Below are 20,543 nucleotides of genomic sequence, written 5' to 3'. Positions count from 1 at the left end.
CATCTTTGTCACCTGATACCGTCCCAAGGCTCCAAATCCTGTTTGCCAAAGCGGCCAATGGGCTCCTCCTTTAAGAGGTGGACTCCCGCCGTGTTTGTGATTCTTGAGTCTTAGCTCAACAATGTCAAGGAAATCCTCAGCCGTGTAAAAGATTTGAGGGTTAAAACTCCTGAAGAGTTCAGGACCAGGCCCTCCTCTGTCCACCCGCACCCGCTTCGACCGTTGGGTAATCAGTTACCTGCTCTATCGGACCCCCTTACACACACTCACATCAAATGAAAAGCCTCCCAAAGTCCAATTGGACACAGTTTCGATGTGGACCTAAGTGAATAGTCACACTAACAAAGTGCTTTGCGGTAAATGGAAACAAACAAACAAACAAACATAAAAACAGTCTGAGTGTTAAAATTCACAGTGTTAGTTTGTGTAATAAATGCATGTATTCACTCTACCAGGAAAGCTTTTTTTTTTCGTCATTTGTTTGTGTGGAGGATGACACACGCACACGCACACGCACACACACACACACACACACACACACACACACACACACACACACACACACACACACACACACATTGATTTCCTTGAACGCTTGTACAAAGGTGATTCTGGACCCCTTCCTTCCACAAAGAGAACCTATTAATATTTCCCATTTGTTGTTATTTATTGATTTATTTTGATTTCTTTTTATTCTTTTTTTTTCACTATTGTTAACTTTTGCAATTTTTTTTATTCCATATGCTTGGTAAACGCACAGGGATTTATTTATTTTTTAAAGTGAGAGCACAAAGAAAAAAAAAACGGGAGCTGGACCCTATACCAGCCAACTTTGGACTTTTTGCCAGTCAGTCATTCATACAAACCCTGGTCTGGGTACTTGTCAAATTGAGGGCACATGTAGACAAACAATAACTGATCATTATTTTTAGAATGTGGGAGGAAGCTAGAGTACCCACGCAAACATGGGGAGAACATCCAAACTGCACACAGGACCGCATCCATCATTTTGTAATGGTTAGGAATGGACTTCGCAAGCAAGATTACGTGAGAAATGCAGCATAGATTTCGACCGAACTTTGTAAGGGGGTTGAGGGGGTCTGCACTTTACGTGTCTCCCTGTTCTTTGTACTAAAGAGCTGTACCTTTACTCTTCCCTATGTGTTTATTCTTCTATTTTGTAATCATTCAGGCCAATCCCCACTTTCCTGTAACTGGTCCAAAAGTCCAAACAACTGCACCGTCCTGGAATCCATCCACCTCTTTCCATCCCACCCAAATATGGCCCTTCAAAACTCAAGCCAGCTCACATTTTATTTCAGAGGTTGTGTTGGTCCTATGATCTTTTCACCTCAACCTGGGGTCCCTCCAGCTCTATGTCAGGGTGGTCCACTTCCTGTCGGTGCCGTTCCGTCGAGTACCCACAAGGCCCAAGGTGTCAGCTCATTTCCTTGAGCAATTTTGAGTGCACTCCACGTGACCAGGAATCGATTTTGACACTTGTCCAGTTCTTTCTGACCCCCGCCGCCCACTCTCTGTGCGAGCTGGACTCTGAGACCAGAGAGGTGGGAACACGGTAGGAGGTACACCGGTGAAACATATGGTGGGGGAGTGGGCTGCAGTGGGGGACAGAAGGGGGAAATGGACTCCTCGTTCAGCATCAGGTGAAGGTTGACAGATAACCTATTTGCAAGGCTGACCTAGTCAAACCTTTCATCAGGATTTCATGCCATTTATCACAAGTATAAGATGGGTGGATTTACATTGCAGGTCCAAGTGCCCAGTTCTGATTTAATACCGCGATCAATTGTTATCCAATTTACTCTATATTGTAACTTCAAGATGGCGCAGTAGCTGGCAGCCGTCTGCAAGAGCTCTGCATTTTTGTTGTTGTTTGTGTCTTTTGTGTTTGTTCTCCTTCGTGTGGACCGTTTTCAGGATTTTGGCCACATTTGTCGAAGAAGAATCTGTGCTTGACTGTTAGGGCTATTCGGCAGCATGTGTGTAGCAACACTGATTTTGATGGGGGCGGGGGGGGATGTCGGCGCTATTTGATTGTCGGTGCTTGACAAATCGTTACGGGGTTGTGCTAGTTGAACGTGGCTTGATCTGCGTAACCAATCAGAGGGCGGAAGATGCTGATCCTGTCTACGACCAGCTCTTTGGCTCTGTGAGGATGAATTTGATATTGTCCCATTGCTAAGACAGTGGTGCCTTGAAATATGAGTTTAAGTCGTTCGGCGGTATTTTAAGCCTCGCGAACAAAACATCAAATTTGTAATTTTTTTTTCTATAATGTGAAAAATTGCACTCTGTAAATTTTTACATACTGTAAATAAAACACAGCAATTACATCATTTAGTACACTGAAAAGAATTGAACAGTTTTTGTCCAATTTGTGCTTCACTTAAATGGACATTGTGCTGCTGCTTTTGATGTGCATCTGGGGGCGGTATATTGCAGACATGGATATACATGGACATGGTGGATACCTGACAACTCATAAACAGTAAGGTTAGTCGGTCTTTGCAGAGCATAAATAACATTTGTCAGTGAGTATTGTTATATTATCTGTCTGAATGTGTTGCTCCATTGTTGGTGTTCAAATATCCGTTGCTTTAGATTGGTGCTGTGATGTTAAGCACGGCACCAATTAAATTCATTAGCACATCTATGGCATTTTGTACCATTTGTTGGCTTTGGAAAGGCAAAGCTATGTGGTTGCTTTTAATACACTTTTTTTAATATTTAGGTTGACAGTAAAATTCAAGTAGGGGTGGCAATAAAGAAGGCTTGTTCACGATCCACCAAAGTGCTGCTTGTTGTTAAGTGAGTTGTGTTTATTTTACCATCACCAAACAGCACTTATGTTTTTTTAGCAAAAACATTGGCCAAACCATAGCTCGTATATCGAGAAAGCTTGTAAGTCAGGTCACTCGTATCTCAAGGCACCACTGTATAGTTGAAATTTTATGGGCCAAGCACTCCTGATTTTGAAGGCCAGGCAAATTAGATTAGATAGAGGCTGAAACACAGACTGGACAAAAACTTAATACCCAATACACGTACTGGGAGGAGTGCAGCCAATGGAAATATATCCACTTTTCTGAATAAACTAATACAGTTTTATGTAAATATTGGTTTGTACTTCTCATGGTACAGTAGAAGGCCCTGCTGGAGCTGACATCCCACGACTGCATTTTGTTCAGGTTCCTACTTTGTGAGCCACTGTGCTCCAGGATGCAACCACACCTACCACGACGTCACGACATTATTCATATAACAGCTTGCATACAATGAGAGTGTGCACGCACACGAACACACAACAGGAAGTAAATTGTCAGGTGTCTAAGTGATATCGATTCAATGGCGTCACCAATGAGTCACTTTATCTCCCTAACAACTTTGCATGGAATTTACCAGCAGGACTAATTACCTTAACTATAAAAATCAAGTTATGTCGGAATCATCCCTTAAAAAAATGTATCAGAAATTTCACTGTGTTACCAAACTAGATATAATTGTTCAGCAAATAACACAAACACTCCAGTAAATAGAGTATACTAAATGACAGAAATCCATCATCAAGGCTATTCCGAGTGAGGGTTGGTCAGCTTGACTGTGGAAGTCGGCGTTTATGACTGTGTCATAACTGGGCCTCGTAGTGGTCATAAATGTTAAATGAGTCTGGGAAGCACAGATGACACACATTGTCTCTAACAATAGATAATGGCACACATGGCCTTCTCAAGTGAACTGCCCCACCGTACCTATTTTAACCCTCAATTAAATAGGAGGGGGGAAGGGATTTATTTTTTTTGTACTTTTTTTTCAAGAGATAATCTTGGAATTTCTTTTCTTTCTTATCAAACGTTAAGTTCCAGCACCCAACAAAACTGCTCACCTAACGTAGACACACATTCCACACTTTTAACCCTGACTGCTGTTGAAAACATACAGTCACTGTACAACACACTTCCTTTTTTGTATTGCATTTCAGGTGTAATTTGGACCGACGTGAGGCAGTGCGGCTTGGACAGTTTAGGCTTTACAGTTTTTGTAAACAATTTATTCCCTTGCCCACGGACGTTGGAGCGAGAAGTTACATTGTTCCCAACTGTGGTTCAGCACTGGCTTGGGCAGCTTCATAGATGTCACACTGCTCCAACATACACCACAATTTACGCTATCCAAGGCAAGTATCTCGAAACAGGATCTGTTCTTGAGAAACCATGCAGCGGAACGCTTGCTCCTAAGGCCACTGGTGACAACGCCAAGTAAGCTCTTGGAGCACAAAGCAAGGGAAAGTCTATCCAGAAGGATGCATTGGATCTCAGCAGCAACAAAACTTAACCCAGGGGATGCTTCGAACAGTGACAAAGCTTTACCTATTCTGACTTTAGGCTGGGCAAAGACCTGAAGCAGAAGATTTTGACACTCGACATTCTCGTTTGCTTTTTTCTATATGTAGGGAAATTTGGATTAAATCTGAGATTTTATTTTAAAGTCATATCATCTAGCCTAATACATGCTATCCTGATAACTATGTAGCTAGTTTAAGAAGTCGGCATCTGTTTTTAGTTCACAGAAACACCTCAGTTTATACTAAATATCGGCTACAGTATTCATTTACTTTTCTTTGAAGTCAAGATGGCGCCCGAGTAGGCAGCCGTCAGCAAGTGCTCTCATGAGCCTTGCTTTTTTTGTTGTTTTTGTGTTTGTTTTGTCACTTTGTGTTTGTTGTTACGTCGTGTGGACCTGATGTGGACTTTTTTTCAGCATTTTTTGGCCACGACATTCATCAAGGAGGAGACTCTGTGCTTGGTGGTTGCGCCTTCTCGGCTGCATGGGTATACCAGCACTGTTTTTGACTGGTAGGAATGTCGGCGCCAGTTGCTGGACAGTCCCGGGGCGCTTGTGTCTTGTGCCTGTAATGGGCAGCATTTTTCACAGCCCCGCTTTGTTCAGCGGGGAGATCGGTGTTGTTGAACGGTCTGCGGCTGGATGGATGCATGGCTTGCGGAGCCGACAATGAGAAGAAAGGAGCGTTAGCGCGGAGCGCCGATGCGGATTTGGAAATGGGAGGCGCGGCTTTGGGTTTGAAGCGGATTACGTGGGACAGGAGAAGTGAACTATAAACCTCTTTTCGTCAATGGACGCTCCAGCTTCGTGTTTGCTTTCAAACCTTAGCTTGTAGCAGACGTGTGCACATTTTCAGCATGACGTCTCTGATCCACTGGTGAAAGGACACTTTGATCCTCTCCTCTTTCATCTATAACTGCTTCGGACAACAAAGTGTATGCAGAAAAGTGGTGAAGATTGCACGACTGTCTTGTGTCCTATGTGTTGTGTTGTGTTATTTTTGTTATTTTGACTTCAAAATGGCGCCGCGAGAGTGCCTTTCCAGCAGCTCCTATATTTTGTTGTTCTACTTGTTCCTTTCATAACTTTGCTGCTGTGTATTGGGAATTTCTCCATTGCGAGACTAATAAAGGTTTTCTTATCTTATCTTATCTTACACAACAGTACTGTATACTGCTCGAGATACAAATGTTCTTTATTAATCTACGTTCAAACAAAGTGGATGAATGTGTTGAACTGTATTATGTATTCAAAAACAACAAAAAACAAGTGATCATTCATTGATACCAAGGGGAGAAATTAAAAAATCGTATTTCCAAGATGGCGTCATGAAGCTACTGCCACTTTCAACATGGCGTCCTTCTCATCACCAGCTGACGTCACACTGCGTCAATTAACACACCCTTTAATGCCAAATAAACTAGAGTAATATAAATACTTCCACTATATACATATTTGTGTCCTCACCAAGCTTCTTCAAGAAGTAGAACCAGCTTTAATGGCGTTTTCGTACAGTCCTTCAGTGGTGTCTTCCCTGCCAAAGAGTACACAAATACAAGATGAATTTCATCCAATCTGGGATTTTTTTATTGTGCGTTTTTTTAAACAAGGTAATGTTGCAATTTCTTCATTCCTAGTTAACATTTACATGTTAAGTTTTACTGTATTACTTCAAGCACACACCAAGGCCCAGTCGTTTTAAGTGTCTTTACTGCAGTTTTTGTACATTTCTTCAATGGTGACACCATCTGGACTGTCAAAGAGTAAATAAATACAAGGAAAAACCAAGACAAGATGTATGCTTGATGGTAAAGTACATGTATGGTTAACTTCTAATGAAATATAATGAAAAACACCTACCAGATTCATTTGTTGCAAAAACATCTCTTTTGCTATGACTTGCTCTCTTACTACTCCTTGCGTGATTAATTACACGTCGATATTGATTTCATTACATTTTCGGGGCATGTGGTCCACTTCCTCCAGCATTCTAATGTGTTAAGTTGTATGAAAGTGGACATTTGTTTAAAAAAAAAGTGGGAGAAAGTTATGTAGCCTCCGGGCTGATACAAACAAATTCATTCACTGGGTAGACACTTTGAATCGTTGGTTTAGTCTGGCATCCGCAGGATTACAGCGACATCTAGAGGTCATTTTTTGAATCTGCATGCGCACAAAACAACTCGCCCTCGCGCGTCACATGACTCTCCTCTCGCCTCATTGGCTTTCTTCTGTCACATGACTGTCAGATGCACTGTACCACTGTAAACAGTTGGAAGCTACATCGCCCTCGTCTGTTGTGACCCAATATCTTTAACAATCGTGGGAGAAAGTGACTTTAGGTGAAATTTTATGTCACGCGGAGAAACCGACGCTAGTGTGTGGGACTTCAGTGAAAAGATAAGCTTTAGAGCAGGTGCGTCAAATTGTTTTTTGAATCAACTTTTTTATGGCGGCGTGTTTGTGCTGGCTCAGCAAAACAAATGAATCTGAATGAAAGCAATTGATTCGGATTATTCGGACCTATTTAGTCTTACGTCTTGTCTTTTTAAATTCTTTTGAAGTAGAACGCAGGAGAATTGATATCTTGTAATTTTTTTAATTTGATGTAAAAGAATTAAATTTGATGTATTCGGTAAAAAAAAAAGTCGAACTATTTTTAAAAGGTAGTAAAATGAAAATGAGATGTACATCTAAAAGTAAAAAGTGAACGTAAATAAAATGACATGTAAAAATATAAAAGTAACAACTATTTTTAAAGTAAAATAAAAGAAAAGAAAATTCGCTTTTCAATATAATTGTAACAGTAACAATTGTAAAAGCAAAAATATAAATTCTTCAGAGATGCATGTAAAAATTCAAAAACGTGTAAATGTAAAATAAGGTAAATAATGTAAAAGTAATTTTAGGTATATGTATGCACAAAAAAGTACAAAAATAACTTAACTCTAACTAATAGCAAAAAAACAAAAGGAAGAAATATGTGTAGAAGTTAAACTACATGTAAAAGTAACTTAACAGTAAATGTTAAAGCAAAAAAAAAAAAAAAACATAAAAGCGCACAATGTAAAATCAAATTTGTAGTACTTGTAAAAAATCTAATGGTTAATTAAAAGTGAACGTTGAAAATAAGTCAAATTAAAATTTACCTAATCATAAAAATAAAAAAAAACACGTGCTTTGCAGGAGGACTTTTACACACCATGCAAGATAAGTTGCTTAATGCTGCAAGACAGCAAACTCAGCCAGTAATTAAATGTCATGATTAAATGTTATAATGATCATAATACTGTATATTAATTAGAGACATCAGAGTACATGCGCATCGTTCCAGTTAATCACGGCGGAAATATGCAATAACCTGCAAATGTCTGCACATTTAATGCAATACATGTGATTATGCTGAATGACGACATCAGCTACAGTCATTTTGAAAAAGGGAAGTCTTGCGCTCTTTCCCAACTTTTAAACGACAAAAAACACACGTTAAACCTTCTATTCTTTGTTATTACTTGATAATCACTTGAAAAAATAAATTATTGTTGATCTTTCTTTCGAACTCAGAAGTGGTGTGACCTGAATAGAGGCCTAGAAGCTTCCGTGTGTGTGTGTGTGTGTGTGTGTGTGTGTGTGTGTGTGTGTGTGTGTGTGCGTGTGTGTGTGTGTGTGTGTGTGTGTGTGCACGTGTGTGTGTGTGTGTGTGTGGGTGGGTGTGTGTGTGTGGGTGTGAGAGAGAGAGAGAGAGAGAGAGAGAGAGAGAGAGAGAGAGAGAGAGAGAGAGAGAGAGATCATGTGATTCTTTGTGATGTTCCACATTTCTCCCCTCCCCCTTGTTTAAATGAAGACTTTTGACGTTGTCTAAGGCATCAAAGCAGAGCCACTTCACATGTGAAGATGAAGATTGATGTCTCCTATGAGAAGGTACCATAAGAAATAAGTTATTACTTGTATTCCAATTGTGATGTGCACAACCTCTGCATGGCATCTCTAGTAGTCAGTGAGAAATTCGAGAAAATGTTTTGTAATAGTGGGAGGGAAAAAAAGATAAAAAATCCTGGAACCGCATGAAAATGTAATAGGCATTTCCTTCGCCTCTCAAGGGTTTTGTGTTGAAATGCTTTTTGAAACTTTATCCTAGAAATGACCACCGCCACGAGAAAGCCTGACACTTTAGGGCATTTGCACATTATCGAGTTTTTTGTTTTTGGTCCTAAAATTGGTTTGGGAAAACATTTGCACTCAATTTTTGGATAATTAAGTTATGGTAAATACAATAATAACTATGAGTAAAATGAATATTTTTTTGTATACAGGTAATTAATTAAATTAAGTATAAATAATACAATTGAAAATTTGAAATCATTATTTCATTATGGAAATTAAAAATGTCAAATTTTACATGCACTGCATCTATGAATGAGCTGGCCAATCTGTTTTTGAAAAAAACCTAACGTGACCCTTGAGAATAAAAGTTGGCTGCCCCTGCTATAAATAGTACCCCCCCTCCTGACCTCACCAAAAAAAATGCCTTCTAAGTGGGGTGGTACTTTGAAAAGTGAATATACTTGACTGGGCTAGGGGGAGGACGTTAATCCATTGACACTTGCCGAACTGAGCTATCGTGTGAAAATCTTCATCAACGACTAATATTAGTATTTTGTTCTCCAGTTGGCGGATGTCAGGCGGAGGCGGCCGGATTTGGACGACAAATCTCAAATGGTATGTCAACTAATACCGGTTCAAAAGTCGCCTCACAATAACATTTTGGGCCTCTCTACTGACAGACCTCCTGTTGTCTGGTGGCAGTGGCTGCCACCGCCTCTTTGCTCCTCGCCGCCATGGGGCTCTACAACCTGCTAGCACCTGCCGCTTCCACTGCGCCGCCGATAATCGGCGCTGATCTGCAACTTGGCTTGGAGTCCTGCTCGGACCCGTGCAAGTAAGAAAACGGCATCAAAATGAATGTTGTTCACATATATGGTTTAAAAAGGGGAGTCGAAGGAAATTGGAATCGCAAGAAGTTAAATCCATTTGCGGATTTTTGTGCTCTCACAGTGGAACTTCGCTTTAACAGACGCCAATTTAATGAATTCCAGATTTAACAGACAGTTACGGTGCAGTACTATGATAGTACTGATTTTTTTTTTAAAATGGGGAAATTCTGTACTGTGTACAGTGCATCCAAATGTTTTTCTACTTTCTTCCCTCAAAATTTTGCTGCTGTAAGTTGCGAATTTCCCCATTGTGAGACAAATACAGGTTTTGTTATCTTACCTGAAATTTGAAAATTACCAAAAATATTATTGAAACAATGCAGCTTTCAAGAAAACTGGGACATTTGAAAAGTATAAAAAAAACAGCAACAACATAAAAAAAAAAAACAAAACAAAAAAAACCCCCAAAAAAACATAATAGTTAAACTGTGAAAAATCTGATGTGATCTGACCTCTTTCTCACTTCTTCAGGATCTCCCTCGTGGAGAGCATCCCCGAGGGCGTGCGGTTCAACTCCAGCGACCCGTCTCACGGTTCCACTTACGAAGCATGGCTGCAGCTGATGGCCCAGGCCCGCACAAGTATAGACATCGCCTCCTTCTACTGGACGCTCACCAACCAAGACACGGGCACCCACGAGCCCACCGCAGATCAGGTGCGAACACTTCTTTTCCTGTTCATCCCTCGGTCCACTAATGTCTTCCCGACAGGGTGAGAACGTTCTGAAGAACCTGGCCGAGCTGTCGGGCGCCTTGTCAGTCCGCATCGCCGTCAGCGCGCCACAAGGAAGTCAGCCGACCGCAGACCTCAAACGGCTTAATGCTTCAGGTGACTGTCGCATAAAATATAGCGAACATCATTGCAGTCACCCACTAGTCTAAACACTGTATTCTGATGAATATCGCATTTGTGGAATATGAATTAAGCAGCAAAATCCACCTGTTTTTCGTCCATCTCAAAGGGGCGGCCATTTTGCCACTTGCTGTCGACTGAAAATGACATCTCAGTGCCTAAGGGTCAGCTTGCAAACATCCATAACAGACCCGTGACAGTCATTACCTGAGCCCTGGCGGTACTGTGATGTCATTTTCAGTCGACACCAAGTGACAAATGGCAGTCTTAGATGGATAAAACCGAGTGGAGTTTTCTGCTTAGCAGTAATTCATATTCCACAAACCGAATTTTAATCAGAATATTCACAATTTAGACCAATGGGGTGGCATGGGTCATATTATTGTGAAGGCAGTCTTTGACTTGACTTCCCCTGTAAATAAGCAAAATAATTGCCGATGATGGCCTGCGTAGTCACATGGATTGAATCTTCGGGCAATATTTTAACACTTCGATTATGTGGGTGGTCAAAGTGAACCACTGTAAAGTTGAAAAAGAAAAAAAAAATGTGCTTGTGTGTGTGTTAGGGGCCGACATCAGGATGGTTAAGATGAGAGAGCTGACCTCGGGGGTTCTGCACACCAAATTCTGGCTGGTAGACAAGAAACACATTTACATCGGAAGCGCCAACATGGACTGGAGATCCCTCACGCAGGTACAGTGCACACTTAATTCCAGACGTGCCTCCAAAATGACGCTAGGTGTCAGTATTGCTCTGCAAATGCCTCCTGGCTCAAGGGTGAGTAAACGTGTTTTGTGTTAGTTGAACATTAACACTAGTGTTGAACAGTGGTGCCATATTTAGCTATACAGTGATTCGTTGAAATACAAGTTTGTTTCCTTCCTCAAATGATCTTTTGCTCTTTCCCCAGTAAAATAAAATGTTTATGTGTTTTGTTGTCATCAGGAAAATAGCCCTATAGAATAGTGTACTTTCTAAAAACATACACTATTGTCATAAGGAAGAGGAAGGTAAGCAAATTAAATTAGGTTTTTGCCACATTTTTACTTTAATTCACTAGTCATTGTGTTGCTCTTTCGGGTGTGTGTACCTTGACCACCTGAGGGCAGTATAATACAGATACTGTATACAGTACATGAACACGGTCACGACCTACTCTGTAAGCCGAAATAATATTAATCATTCTCCATAGAGGACGAAAAATATATGGGTATTGCCATATTATCTGTCTACATGTGTTGCGCCTCTGTTTGTGTTACCATTAAGCTAGCGAAGACAAAGTTAAGTGATTTTAAATTCAAATTTAAATTTGCGTCACTCATAACTTTAAGCAGCATGTTTTCGGGAAATCAAAACATTAAGAGCATCTCGATGCATAATCCATGCTGTTGTTTATAAATTGACGCACTCAAGGTATGTTTGAATGTGATTGTTAGGTAAAGGAGTTGGGCGTGGTCGTGTACAACTGCAGCTGTCTGGCCTCAGACTTGGGAAAGATCTTCGAGGCTTACTGGTTCTTGGGGGAGAGCCAGTCCATCCCGTCACCTTGGCCCTCCAGCTTCTCCACCGTCTACAACAAAGAAACGCCACTTCAGCTGACCCTTAACAACACTCTCTCCAGCGTCTACTTGACAGTGAGTAACAACACCAAACTAAAATTCCAGACGTGCCTCCAAAATGACGCTAGGTGTCAGTATTGCTCTGCAAATGCCTCCTGGCTCAAGGGTGAGTAAACGTGTTTTGTGTTAGTTGAACATTAACACTAGTGTTGAACAGTGGTGCCATATTTAGCTATACAGTGATTCGTTGAAATACAAGTTTGTTTCCTTCCTCAAATGATCTTTTGCTCTTTCCCCAGTAAAATAAAATGTTTATGTGTTTTGTTGTCATCAGGAAAATAGCCCTATAGAATAGTGTACTTTCTAAAAACATACACTATTGTCATAAGGAAGAGGAAGGTAAGCAAATTAAATTAGGTTTTTGCCACATTTTTACTTTAATTCACTAGTCATTGTGTTGCTCTTTCGGGTGTGTGTACCTTGACCACCTGAGGGCAGTATAATACAGATACTGTATACAGTACATGAACACGGTCACGACCTACTCTGTAAGCCGAAATAATATTAATCATTCTCCATAGAGGACGAAAAATATATGGGTATTGCCATATTATCTGTCTACATGTGTTGCGCCTCTGTTTGTGTTACCATTAAGCTAGCGAAGACAAAGTTAAGTGATTTTAAATTCAAATTTAAATTTGCGTCACTCATAACTTTAAGCAGCATGTTTTCGGGAAATCAAAACATTAAGAGCATCTCGATGCATAATCCATGCTGTTGTTTATAAATTGACGCACTCAAGGTATGTTTGAATGTGATTGTTAGGTAAAGGAGTTGGGCGTGGTCGTGTACAACTGCAGCTGTCTGGCCTCAGACTTGGGAAAGATCTTCGAGGCTTACTGGTTCTTGGGGGAGAGCCAGTCCATCCCGTCACCTTGGCCCTCCAGCTTCTCCACCGTCTACAACAAAGAAACGCCACTTCAGCTGACCCTTAACAACACTCTCTCCAGCGTCTACTTGACAGTGAGTAACAACACCAAACTAAACTTTGTGTTTGTGTTTGTTGTTGTGTTAACAACTTCTTCTTTATCAGAGTTCCCCTCTGTCCTTCTGCGCCGCCGGTAGGACGTCTGACCTGGAGTCCATCTTAAACGTGATGGAGGACGCCAAGAGTTTCGTCTACATCGCCGTCATGAACTACATGCCCGCCATGGAGTTCTCACATCCCAGAAGGTAAAGCGGGCTGCACTCACACATGCAATCATTTGGTTGGATCGTATTTTTAACATGAAATAGAAGAAGCTCTGCGATTGGCTGGCAACCAGTTCAGGGTGTCCCCCGACTACTGCCCGAAGTCGGCTGGGATAGGCTCCAGCACGCCCACGACTCTTGAGGATGAGCGGATTAGAAAATAGATGGATGGATGAATAGAAAAAGCTGGGCTAGTTATAAGCTTTTGTTTGCGACTTAGAACTTGAGAAACCAAGTTGCAATTTTCTATGTAATCTGCCTGGTGGTGCATCCATTGTGCTGTTTGACAGGTATACAAAAAAAAAAAAAAAACTTAAAAAGACGATTATTTGTGGCTAATTTTGTACTACTCTGCCAATATCAGATCATTTGCGGATTTTTGTGCTCTCAAAATGCGGCAAAAAAAAAAAATTCTCATTGACTGTAATGAAAGTCAAAAATACTTCTAATTGACATTGTATATATTGAACATCCCTGCAGGTACTGGGCGGACATTGACACCCAGCTGCGTCGGGTGGCCTACGAGAAGCACGTGCAAATGCGCCTGCTGATCAGCTGCTGGTCGAATACACCGCCCGCCATGTTCCCCTTCCTCAAATCGCTGGCGTCACTCTATGACCCAAAGGCCAAGCTGGATATCCAGGTGGTGAGTAGATGGCTTGTTTGTGGTGAGTAGGCAGGATGTTTGTAACAAGATCAGGACAGCCACTTCGTCTCTCTCGTCAACAGCGACTCTTCGTGGTTCCCTCCAGCGCCGAGCAGAAGCAGATCCCCTTCGCCAGGGTGAACCACAACAAGTACATGGTGACAGACCAGGTCGCTTACATCGGTAAGACATGATAACTTTTGTGACCCAACTGAGTTCACGACTGATGTTGGGAAAATTGCTGAGTGACCTGAAAGTGACCCCAGGTTGGGTCAGATGAAGTGTGGGTCACTGGTCCACTAGTCCCCACTGCCTGCGAACCGCCACGAGCAAATGTAGGAGAAAAAAAAAAAAAATCCCAGTTCTTTTGATCCAGATTTATACCCAATTTTGAGGAAAATGCCATGAAACCATACAAATAGAGAGCAAGGCCGAATGAATATTTTCATAATAAATAAATCATATGTGGCCATCGTGTTCCACTCTAGTCCTGTAGGTGGCAGTCATGCAAAAAAAAAGTGACAAGCAATAGCCCCACCAAAAAAAAGCCCCCACACACACACACACACACACACACACACACACACACACACACACACACACACACACACACACACACACACCACAACTCCCTCTAGTGGATCTCTTAGATCACTGCACCACTGGGTCCAAACACAAGTGGACTGCAAAAAGCAAAAGAGAAAGAAGTCTAGCTTGGCACAGAGAAATAAAAGAACCATAGAGCGAAAAAAAATCCCAGACATTCATCAACATTAAAAGGTTTCTATCTTTTCTATCCTTGTATTAGTTCCTGAGAATCAGCTCGTTTTGTATTCCCTGACTCATAATCAAGCAAACTATCAAAATTGTTTTGTTTTGTTTTTTGTAAGTTAGAATGAAATAAATGCTAAGTTGCTTGTATTTCTTCAGGTACATCCAACTGGTCGGGCGACTACTTTGTGAACACTGCAGGCTCTGCCATAGTGGTCAACCAGACGGCATCGTCGTCCCTGGAGCCCAGCGTTCAATCACAGCTGAGGAATGTTTTTGAGAGAGATTGGAACTCCGGCTACAGCGTCCCCCTCACGCAGCACACCGACATCAAAGATGTCTGTTAGTCCGCATGTTACAAAGTAGTGCAGGTACTTTTTTGAAGAGCCCATACTCCGGGGTGGAGGAACATTTTCAACACTAGGAAAGCGGCTTTCGACGATCCTTTTTACGAACATTTTAAAGATTTGATTCAACACTGATGTCACCATTAAGACATCCTTCATCATAGCTAATCTCAGGGAGAAGCTTGAGATGTTTTTTATTTTATTTTCTGGAGTTTGCCGTGTGTATGTAAATGGATGCGATCACTAATTAAAATAATTGAAAGGAACTGAGTGAGGGTTTGCTTCTAATTGACTTGATTCCTTGTTGATTTTTGTCGGCAGAGACGCTGTTGTCATGGCCTCTGTCAAATGAAGCATAAAGGAGCAGCAGAAAAATTACTCTTAATAAACTTGGTCTCACAATTGATACACTTCAAATATTTTAGATTACTTTAATCGGATTTAGGTGCAGTATTTAATGTCACCGGGGAGTGCTCTGCAAGCTCGCACGAAGGATTCAGGACAGTGCTGAGTAAGATCCAATGCAAGGGGACCTCGTTTTGCAAGGTACATTTATGTCGGAATTCCAACTTGTCTTGGTTCAAGCAGAACAAAGAACAGGCAAAAATGTGTAAAGTTCCCAACTTTAATAGACAGAAAGGGGCATTGTATTTTGACAGTGAACTCAACTCACTTGACAGCAAGCAGCAGTTGGGCAGAAAATATTTTTTTCTGTAAAGAGGCTTCAGGCTGTTTAATGCGTTGAAGTTTACTGTCAAACGAAACCAAAGAGAATTACGTGTTGTCTATTTAAAACATAACTTTGCCTTAATGTTTGCCAGCTTAAATAGGCTAACAAATAGTATTAGAGTTGGAGCGGTATAACCCCTTTAGTAGTGGCTATGTGAACACTAACAGTGGAGCAATACATAACTCACTTGACAGCAAGCAGCAGTTGGGCAGAAAATTATTTTTTTCTAAAAAGAGGCTTCAAGCTGTTTAATGCGTTGAAGTTTACTGTCAAACTAAACCTAAATCAAAGAGAATTACGTGTTGCATATTTAAAACAGAACTTTTCCTTAATGTTTGCCATCTTAAATAGGCTAACAAATACCATGAGAGTTGGGGCGGTATAACTCTTTAAGTAGTGGCTATGTGAACACTAACGGTGGAGTAATACATGTAGACAGATAATATAACAATATATGTATTCTCCTTTTCCAAGATTACTTACTGGCGCTTCCTGTGGAGCTGTGACTGTCTCCGTGTTTATCTGTATGTCTGTATTATACTGCCCCCCGGTGGGCAAGGCACGCACAGCAGAAGGGGCAGCACAAAGTCCATTGATTTGAAGCAAAAAAAAGTGTCAAAGGGTTTCATTCTTTACTTTCTGTTTACGTCTACCTTTACTGTATGCTTTTATAAAGTGCTGTATTACAGTCTGCTGTTTTGTTGGGTTTTTGTAGGAAGTTGGAATGGATCAAGGGTATTTCCTTTCATTTCAATGGGGAAAGTTGATTTGAGATGTGAGTGTTTTGGGTGACGAGCGTGGTCATGGAATAAATTGAACTTATATCTCAAGACACCACTGTATTCCTTCGCATCTGTTCTGAGTCTCGCTTGCACACTACGCCAAACAATGACTACTACGGAAGCTTCAAAAGTCTCCGCCTCTTCTTCTTGCTCATAACCACTCTCCATCTCCTGCAGTGGTGCTCAGTGTTGTGTATTGTGGCACAACTTAGTACTACACTGAAGGCACACAACTCTCAATTCAGACTTGCCCGTATACCGTGAATAGGCTAACAAATACCATGAGAGTTGGGGCGGTATAACTCTTTAAGTAGTGGCTATGTGAACACTAACGGTGGAGTAATACATGTAGACAGATAATATAACAATATATGTATTCTCCTTTTCCAAGATTACTTGCTGCCGCTTCCTGTGGCGCTGACTGTCTCCATGTTTATCTGTATGTCTGTATTATACTGACCCCCGGTGGGCAAGGCATGCACAGCAGAAGGGGCAGCACAAAGTCCATTGATTTGAAGCAAAAAAAAAAGGTCAAAGGGTTTCATTCTTTACTTTCTGTTTACATCTTGCTTAACTGTATGCTTTTATAAAGTGCTGTATTACAGTCTGCTGTTTTGTTGGGTTTTTGTAGGAAGTTGGAATGGATCAAGGGTATTTCCTTTCATTTCAATGGGGAAAGTTGATTTGAGATGTCAAAAAAAAAGGTCAAAGGGTTTCATTCTTTACTTTCTGTTTACATCTTGCTTAACTGTATGCTTTTATAAAGTGCTGTATTACAGAGTGCTGTTTTGTTGGGTTTTTGTAGGAAGTTGGAATGGATTAAGGGCATTTCCTTTCATTTCAATGGGGAAAGTTCATTTGAGATGCGAGTGTTTTGGGTGACGAGCGTGGTCATGGAATAAATTGAACTTATATCTCAAGACACCACTGTATTCCTTCGCATCTGTTCTGAGTCTCGCTTGCACACTACGCCAAACAATGACTACTACGGAAGCTTCAAAAGTCTCCGCCTCTTCTTCTTGCTCATAACCACTCTCCATCTCCTGCAGTGGTGCTCAGTGTTGTGTATTGTGGCACAACTTAGTACTACACTGAAGGCACACAACTCTCAATTCAGACTTGCCCGTATACCGTGAGAAAACATAAAAAACAATCGCGATATGATGGTGGTGCACACCAGGGGTAAACCTGTGTTGGAAATGTTCTTTTCTTCTTCCCTCAAACTATGGCTTTGTGACCCCCAGGGGACCAGGAAGCACAGTTCTAGAATGACGCGCTCCATGTTTCTGTGCAAACTTTCTGCCTCACTACTTGTTGTCCAAACCGGACTGGACATATTTCAGCCTCAGGTCTTCTCTGGGCAACAATGAAGAATAATGTGTTGATTAAAAAGGTGTTCTGATGCCGCAGTAATCAACACGCTGAGCTTTGTGCTCCGTGCTGGGGGTCAGTCTGCCATCCAGCATGCAGCCCCCACTAAGCCCACCAACAACAGCCTGTGCTAAAGCCTCCAAAGGTAACAACAATGAGAGCTTTGCAGCGACACGGAGCAAATTGCTGACTGTCCGCAACTGCTAATGCACGCCTATTCTGTGCTGTCTGTAGACACACACACACACACACACACACACACACACACACACACACACACACACACACACACGCACACACACACACGCAGCGGTTGAGGATGCAAAGTTGGGTACTGGATTGGACCCCCTCCCATCTTTTCCATCCCCCGGTGTAAGCCACACTGAGAGCGTCGCTGGTCTGCCGGCCCCAAAGCGTCGAAGCCACCCCGGGATCGCCTCCACCTCGAGAGCCCCGAGTGCAGGCTGCTGTGTTGGTGTGCTCCAGTGGCGTCCTCCTCCAGACCATGTGTGAGTGTCTCCGTGGAATATTCCGAGTCACCTGGACACCTTCCTCTGATGCAGGTCAGGATGAATAACTTGCGGAGTGGATCGGCAATAAGAACCAAAGTTTGAGAACCACCAAAGACATCGAATTGTCACCGGGGTGATAGCATTGTGCTTTTAAGTACAGCATGATGCGTCAAGCGAGCTAAAATGTAAAATGTGACATTAGCTAATTAAGATCTTCAATGGTGATTGTTTTCTATTCATTATGAATCCATGTTCCCACTTATTAGTTTGCCGTGTAGTAGAGAAAGACACTTATCTGAAATCTGTTGAATTTAAGGAACAAGCTGTGGTCATGTTTCCAGAATAGTGTTAGCTTGCAATGTGATACATTGTTATGAGGTCATGTAACATTGCAAGTTTTGGAGCCTATGAATGATGAATTTCAAATTCTTCTGATTCCAAAATATTAGATAGTTAGACATCCATTTGTTGGAAGGGTCTTTTGGCTTTATGGCTCATCCAGATTCTTGGTTGCAATATGTCACTACACAGCTCAGTGGCGTTAATCCTCAACCTGAACAACACTATGAAAACCAAAACCCAACAACATCACTCCGGCAGCACCAATGCCTGAACTCCATCCAAGTCCAGATACCCCCACTGTATGGCTGAATAAATGGAAATCCAGGCATTGTGGATCAAAGTCCATGTTTGCTGACACAATCGTGGCAGCTGACCCATCCCAACACAATCCTGATACCAGACGAACACAAAGCCAGCAACATCCAAATACTATCCTGATATATTATGCGATTCTTGGATTTATCTCATCATAAAACATCGAGACCAAATCCTCACACTATACCGATTAAATCCCAATTTGATCTCCATAAAATCTCCAAAATACACTGGCAAAATCCCAAAGTCATCCCACAAAATGTCTTCATTCAAATAAGATTCTAAAACAAGTCACAGATCATCCCGCCCAAAAATCTCCTCAACTTCCTGACAACATCCAAAGACTACACTCAGATATTACTCCATTCCTGAATGTATCCCCTGATGATCAATAAAAGGATTAATGATCATAAAACATCCAGACAAAATTGCAAGACCACATAGAGACCATCTCCGCAACATTCCAACTACATCCCATCAAAATCTCAACATCATGTCCATGGCATCCTAACACTACAACACTATCTCCAAAACATTGCCACAACATCCCAACATCATCCCCATAGCATCTGAGCTAGATTCTCACGCTATACAGATTCCATCTCGACAACACCAAATCTTCACGACATCCTGAATACATCGCAACGCTATCACCATAAAATCTCGAGAACATGCTGACAAGATGCCAACATCCCCACGTAATCTCCCCAAATCCTGACAAAATCAAGCAATCAACATGTCCACCATATCCAAATGCCCCGACAGCATTCGCACATAATGGAACTCTATTCCAACGGTTAACAAAAAACATGCCAATCATATCCTGACCACAACATTACCTCAACAAATGCCAACAGCATTCTGAAAACATCCCAATGCCTACCGAAGAAAATTTGACCAGCATCTTAACCACCATTGCGACATCTCAATATCGCCTAGACTACATCACAACAACATCCCGAGAACATTGCAGTACCAGTAAGGGCTTCAGTCTGATGCTGGATTGCATTCGCAACCTCTGGATCTACCACAAATGTATCATGTTTGAGGGAACGACATGCGTCTTGTTTTGTCATCAATCCACCTCATAACAACGCAGGAACTTTATGCTGGTTTGGATTGTGCAGTGGGGCAGACTCACTGTTTACCACACTAATAATACACACACAGAAACACACTAATAATAGACACACGCACACACGCGCGCGCGCGCACACACACACACACACCACACACTCACGCACCCACACACACACACACACACACACACACACACACTGTGTTGCAGCTGCTCAAGCATTGCGAGAGGAAGCTTCACCCTTTCTCCAAATCCTGCTCTTTCTAATTTTAGACGTTGGCTTTAAAAATAAACTGAAACAACATCTCCCACCGGGACCGTCGCTCTGCAAGTGCATCAGAACTTTCTCTCCACATTCCTAAACTTCTCACTCTGACAACGACATTAGCTAAAAAAATGAAAACCCCTGCTGAAATCAGTGCCAGTCAAGTGAGTAGAAACACATTCAGTCTTCACACAAAGACGCTGTACCATGCCCCAAACGTTGTTATCGCTTTTCTCCCTCCCTACTTTATCAGCAATGTAGGCCCCGCCTCCAGCTGACCTAATATGGGGGCATCTTCCTGCCCGCTGGCCAATCAGCAAGCTGGCCCCGGTCCCTTCTGGAGATGCTGTGGTCCTGTGTCGGGT

At 41.8% G+C, this 20,543-nt stretch overlaps 1 protein-coding gene and 1 long non-coding RNA gene across 4 annotated transcripts; one reads left to right on the top strand and one right to left on the bottom strand.

Moving 5' to 3' along the window:
- Positions 1–5,697: 5,697 nt before the first annotated feature.
- Positions 5,698–6,498, bottom strand: LOC109510932 (uncharacterized). Its single transcript, XR_002167214.1, has 3 exons — positions 6,223–6,498; positions 6,046–6,115; positions 5,698–5,896 (listed from the first exon to the last, which is right to left on the bottom strand). It is a non-coding gene; the product is annotated as an uncharacterized LOC109510932 (long non-coding RNA).
- Positions 6,499–6,620: 122 nt separating this feature from the next.
- pld3 (phospholipase D family member 3) lies at positions 6,621–15,049 on the top strand. 3 transcript variants are annotated; one of them, XM_019861629.1, is made up of 12 exons: positions 6,621–6,778; positions 8,226–8,283; positions 9,031–9,081; positions 9,147–9,301; positions 9,828–10,011; positions 10,067–10,184; positions 10,775–10,902; positions 11,646–11,843; positions 12,862–13,001; positions 13,500–13,665; positions 13,749–13,848; positions 14,596–15,049. In XM_019861629.1, exons 2-12 carry the CDS (start codon positions 8,257–8,259, stop codon positions 14,781–14,783), a joined length of 1,455 nt encoding a protein of 484 aa, XP_019717188.1. In that variant the 5' UTR covers positions 6,621–6,778; positions 8,226–8,256; the 3' UTR covers positions 14,784–15,049. The 3 variants fall into 3 exon arrangements, with proteins under 3 accessions (XP_019717188.1, XP_019717186.1, XP_019717187.1); XM_019861627.1 differs by having other exon boundaries at positions 8,207–8,283; XM_019861628.1 differs by having other exon boundaries at positions 8,202–8,283.
- Positions 15,050–20,543: the final 5,494 nt, after the last annotated feature.

This window comes from Hippocampus comes, unplaced genomic scaffold (genome assembly GCF_001891065.2).
Source record: "Hippocampus comes isolate QL1 unplaced genomic scaffold, H_comes_QL1_v1.1 scaffold122, whole genome shotgun sequence".
NCBI classification, from domain to species: domain Eukaryota; kingdom Metazoa; phylum Chordata; class Actinopteri; order Syngnathiformes; family Syngnathidae; genus Hippocampus; species Hippocampus comes.
This window is presented reverse-complemented; position numbering and strand designations above follow the sequence as displayed.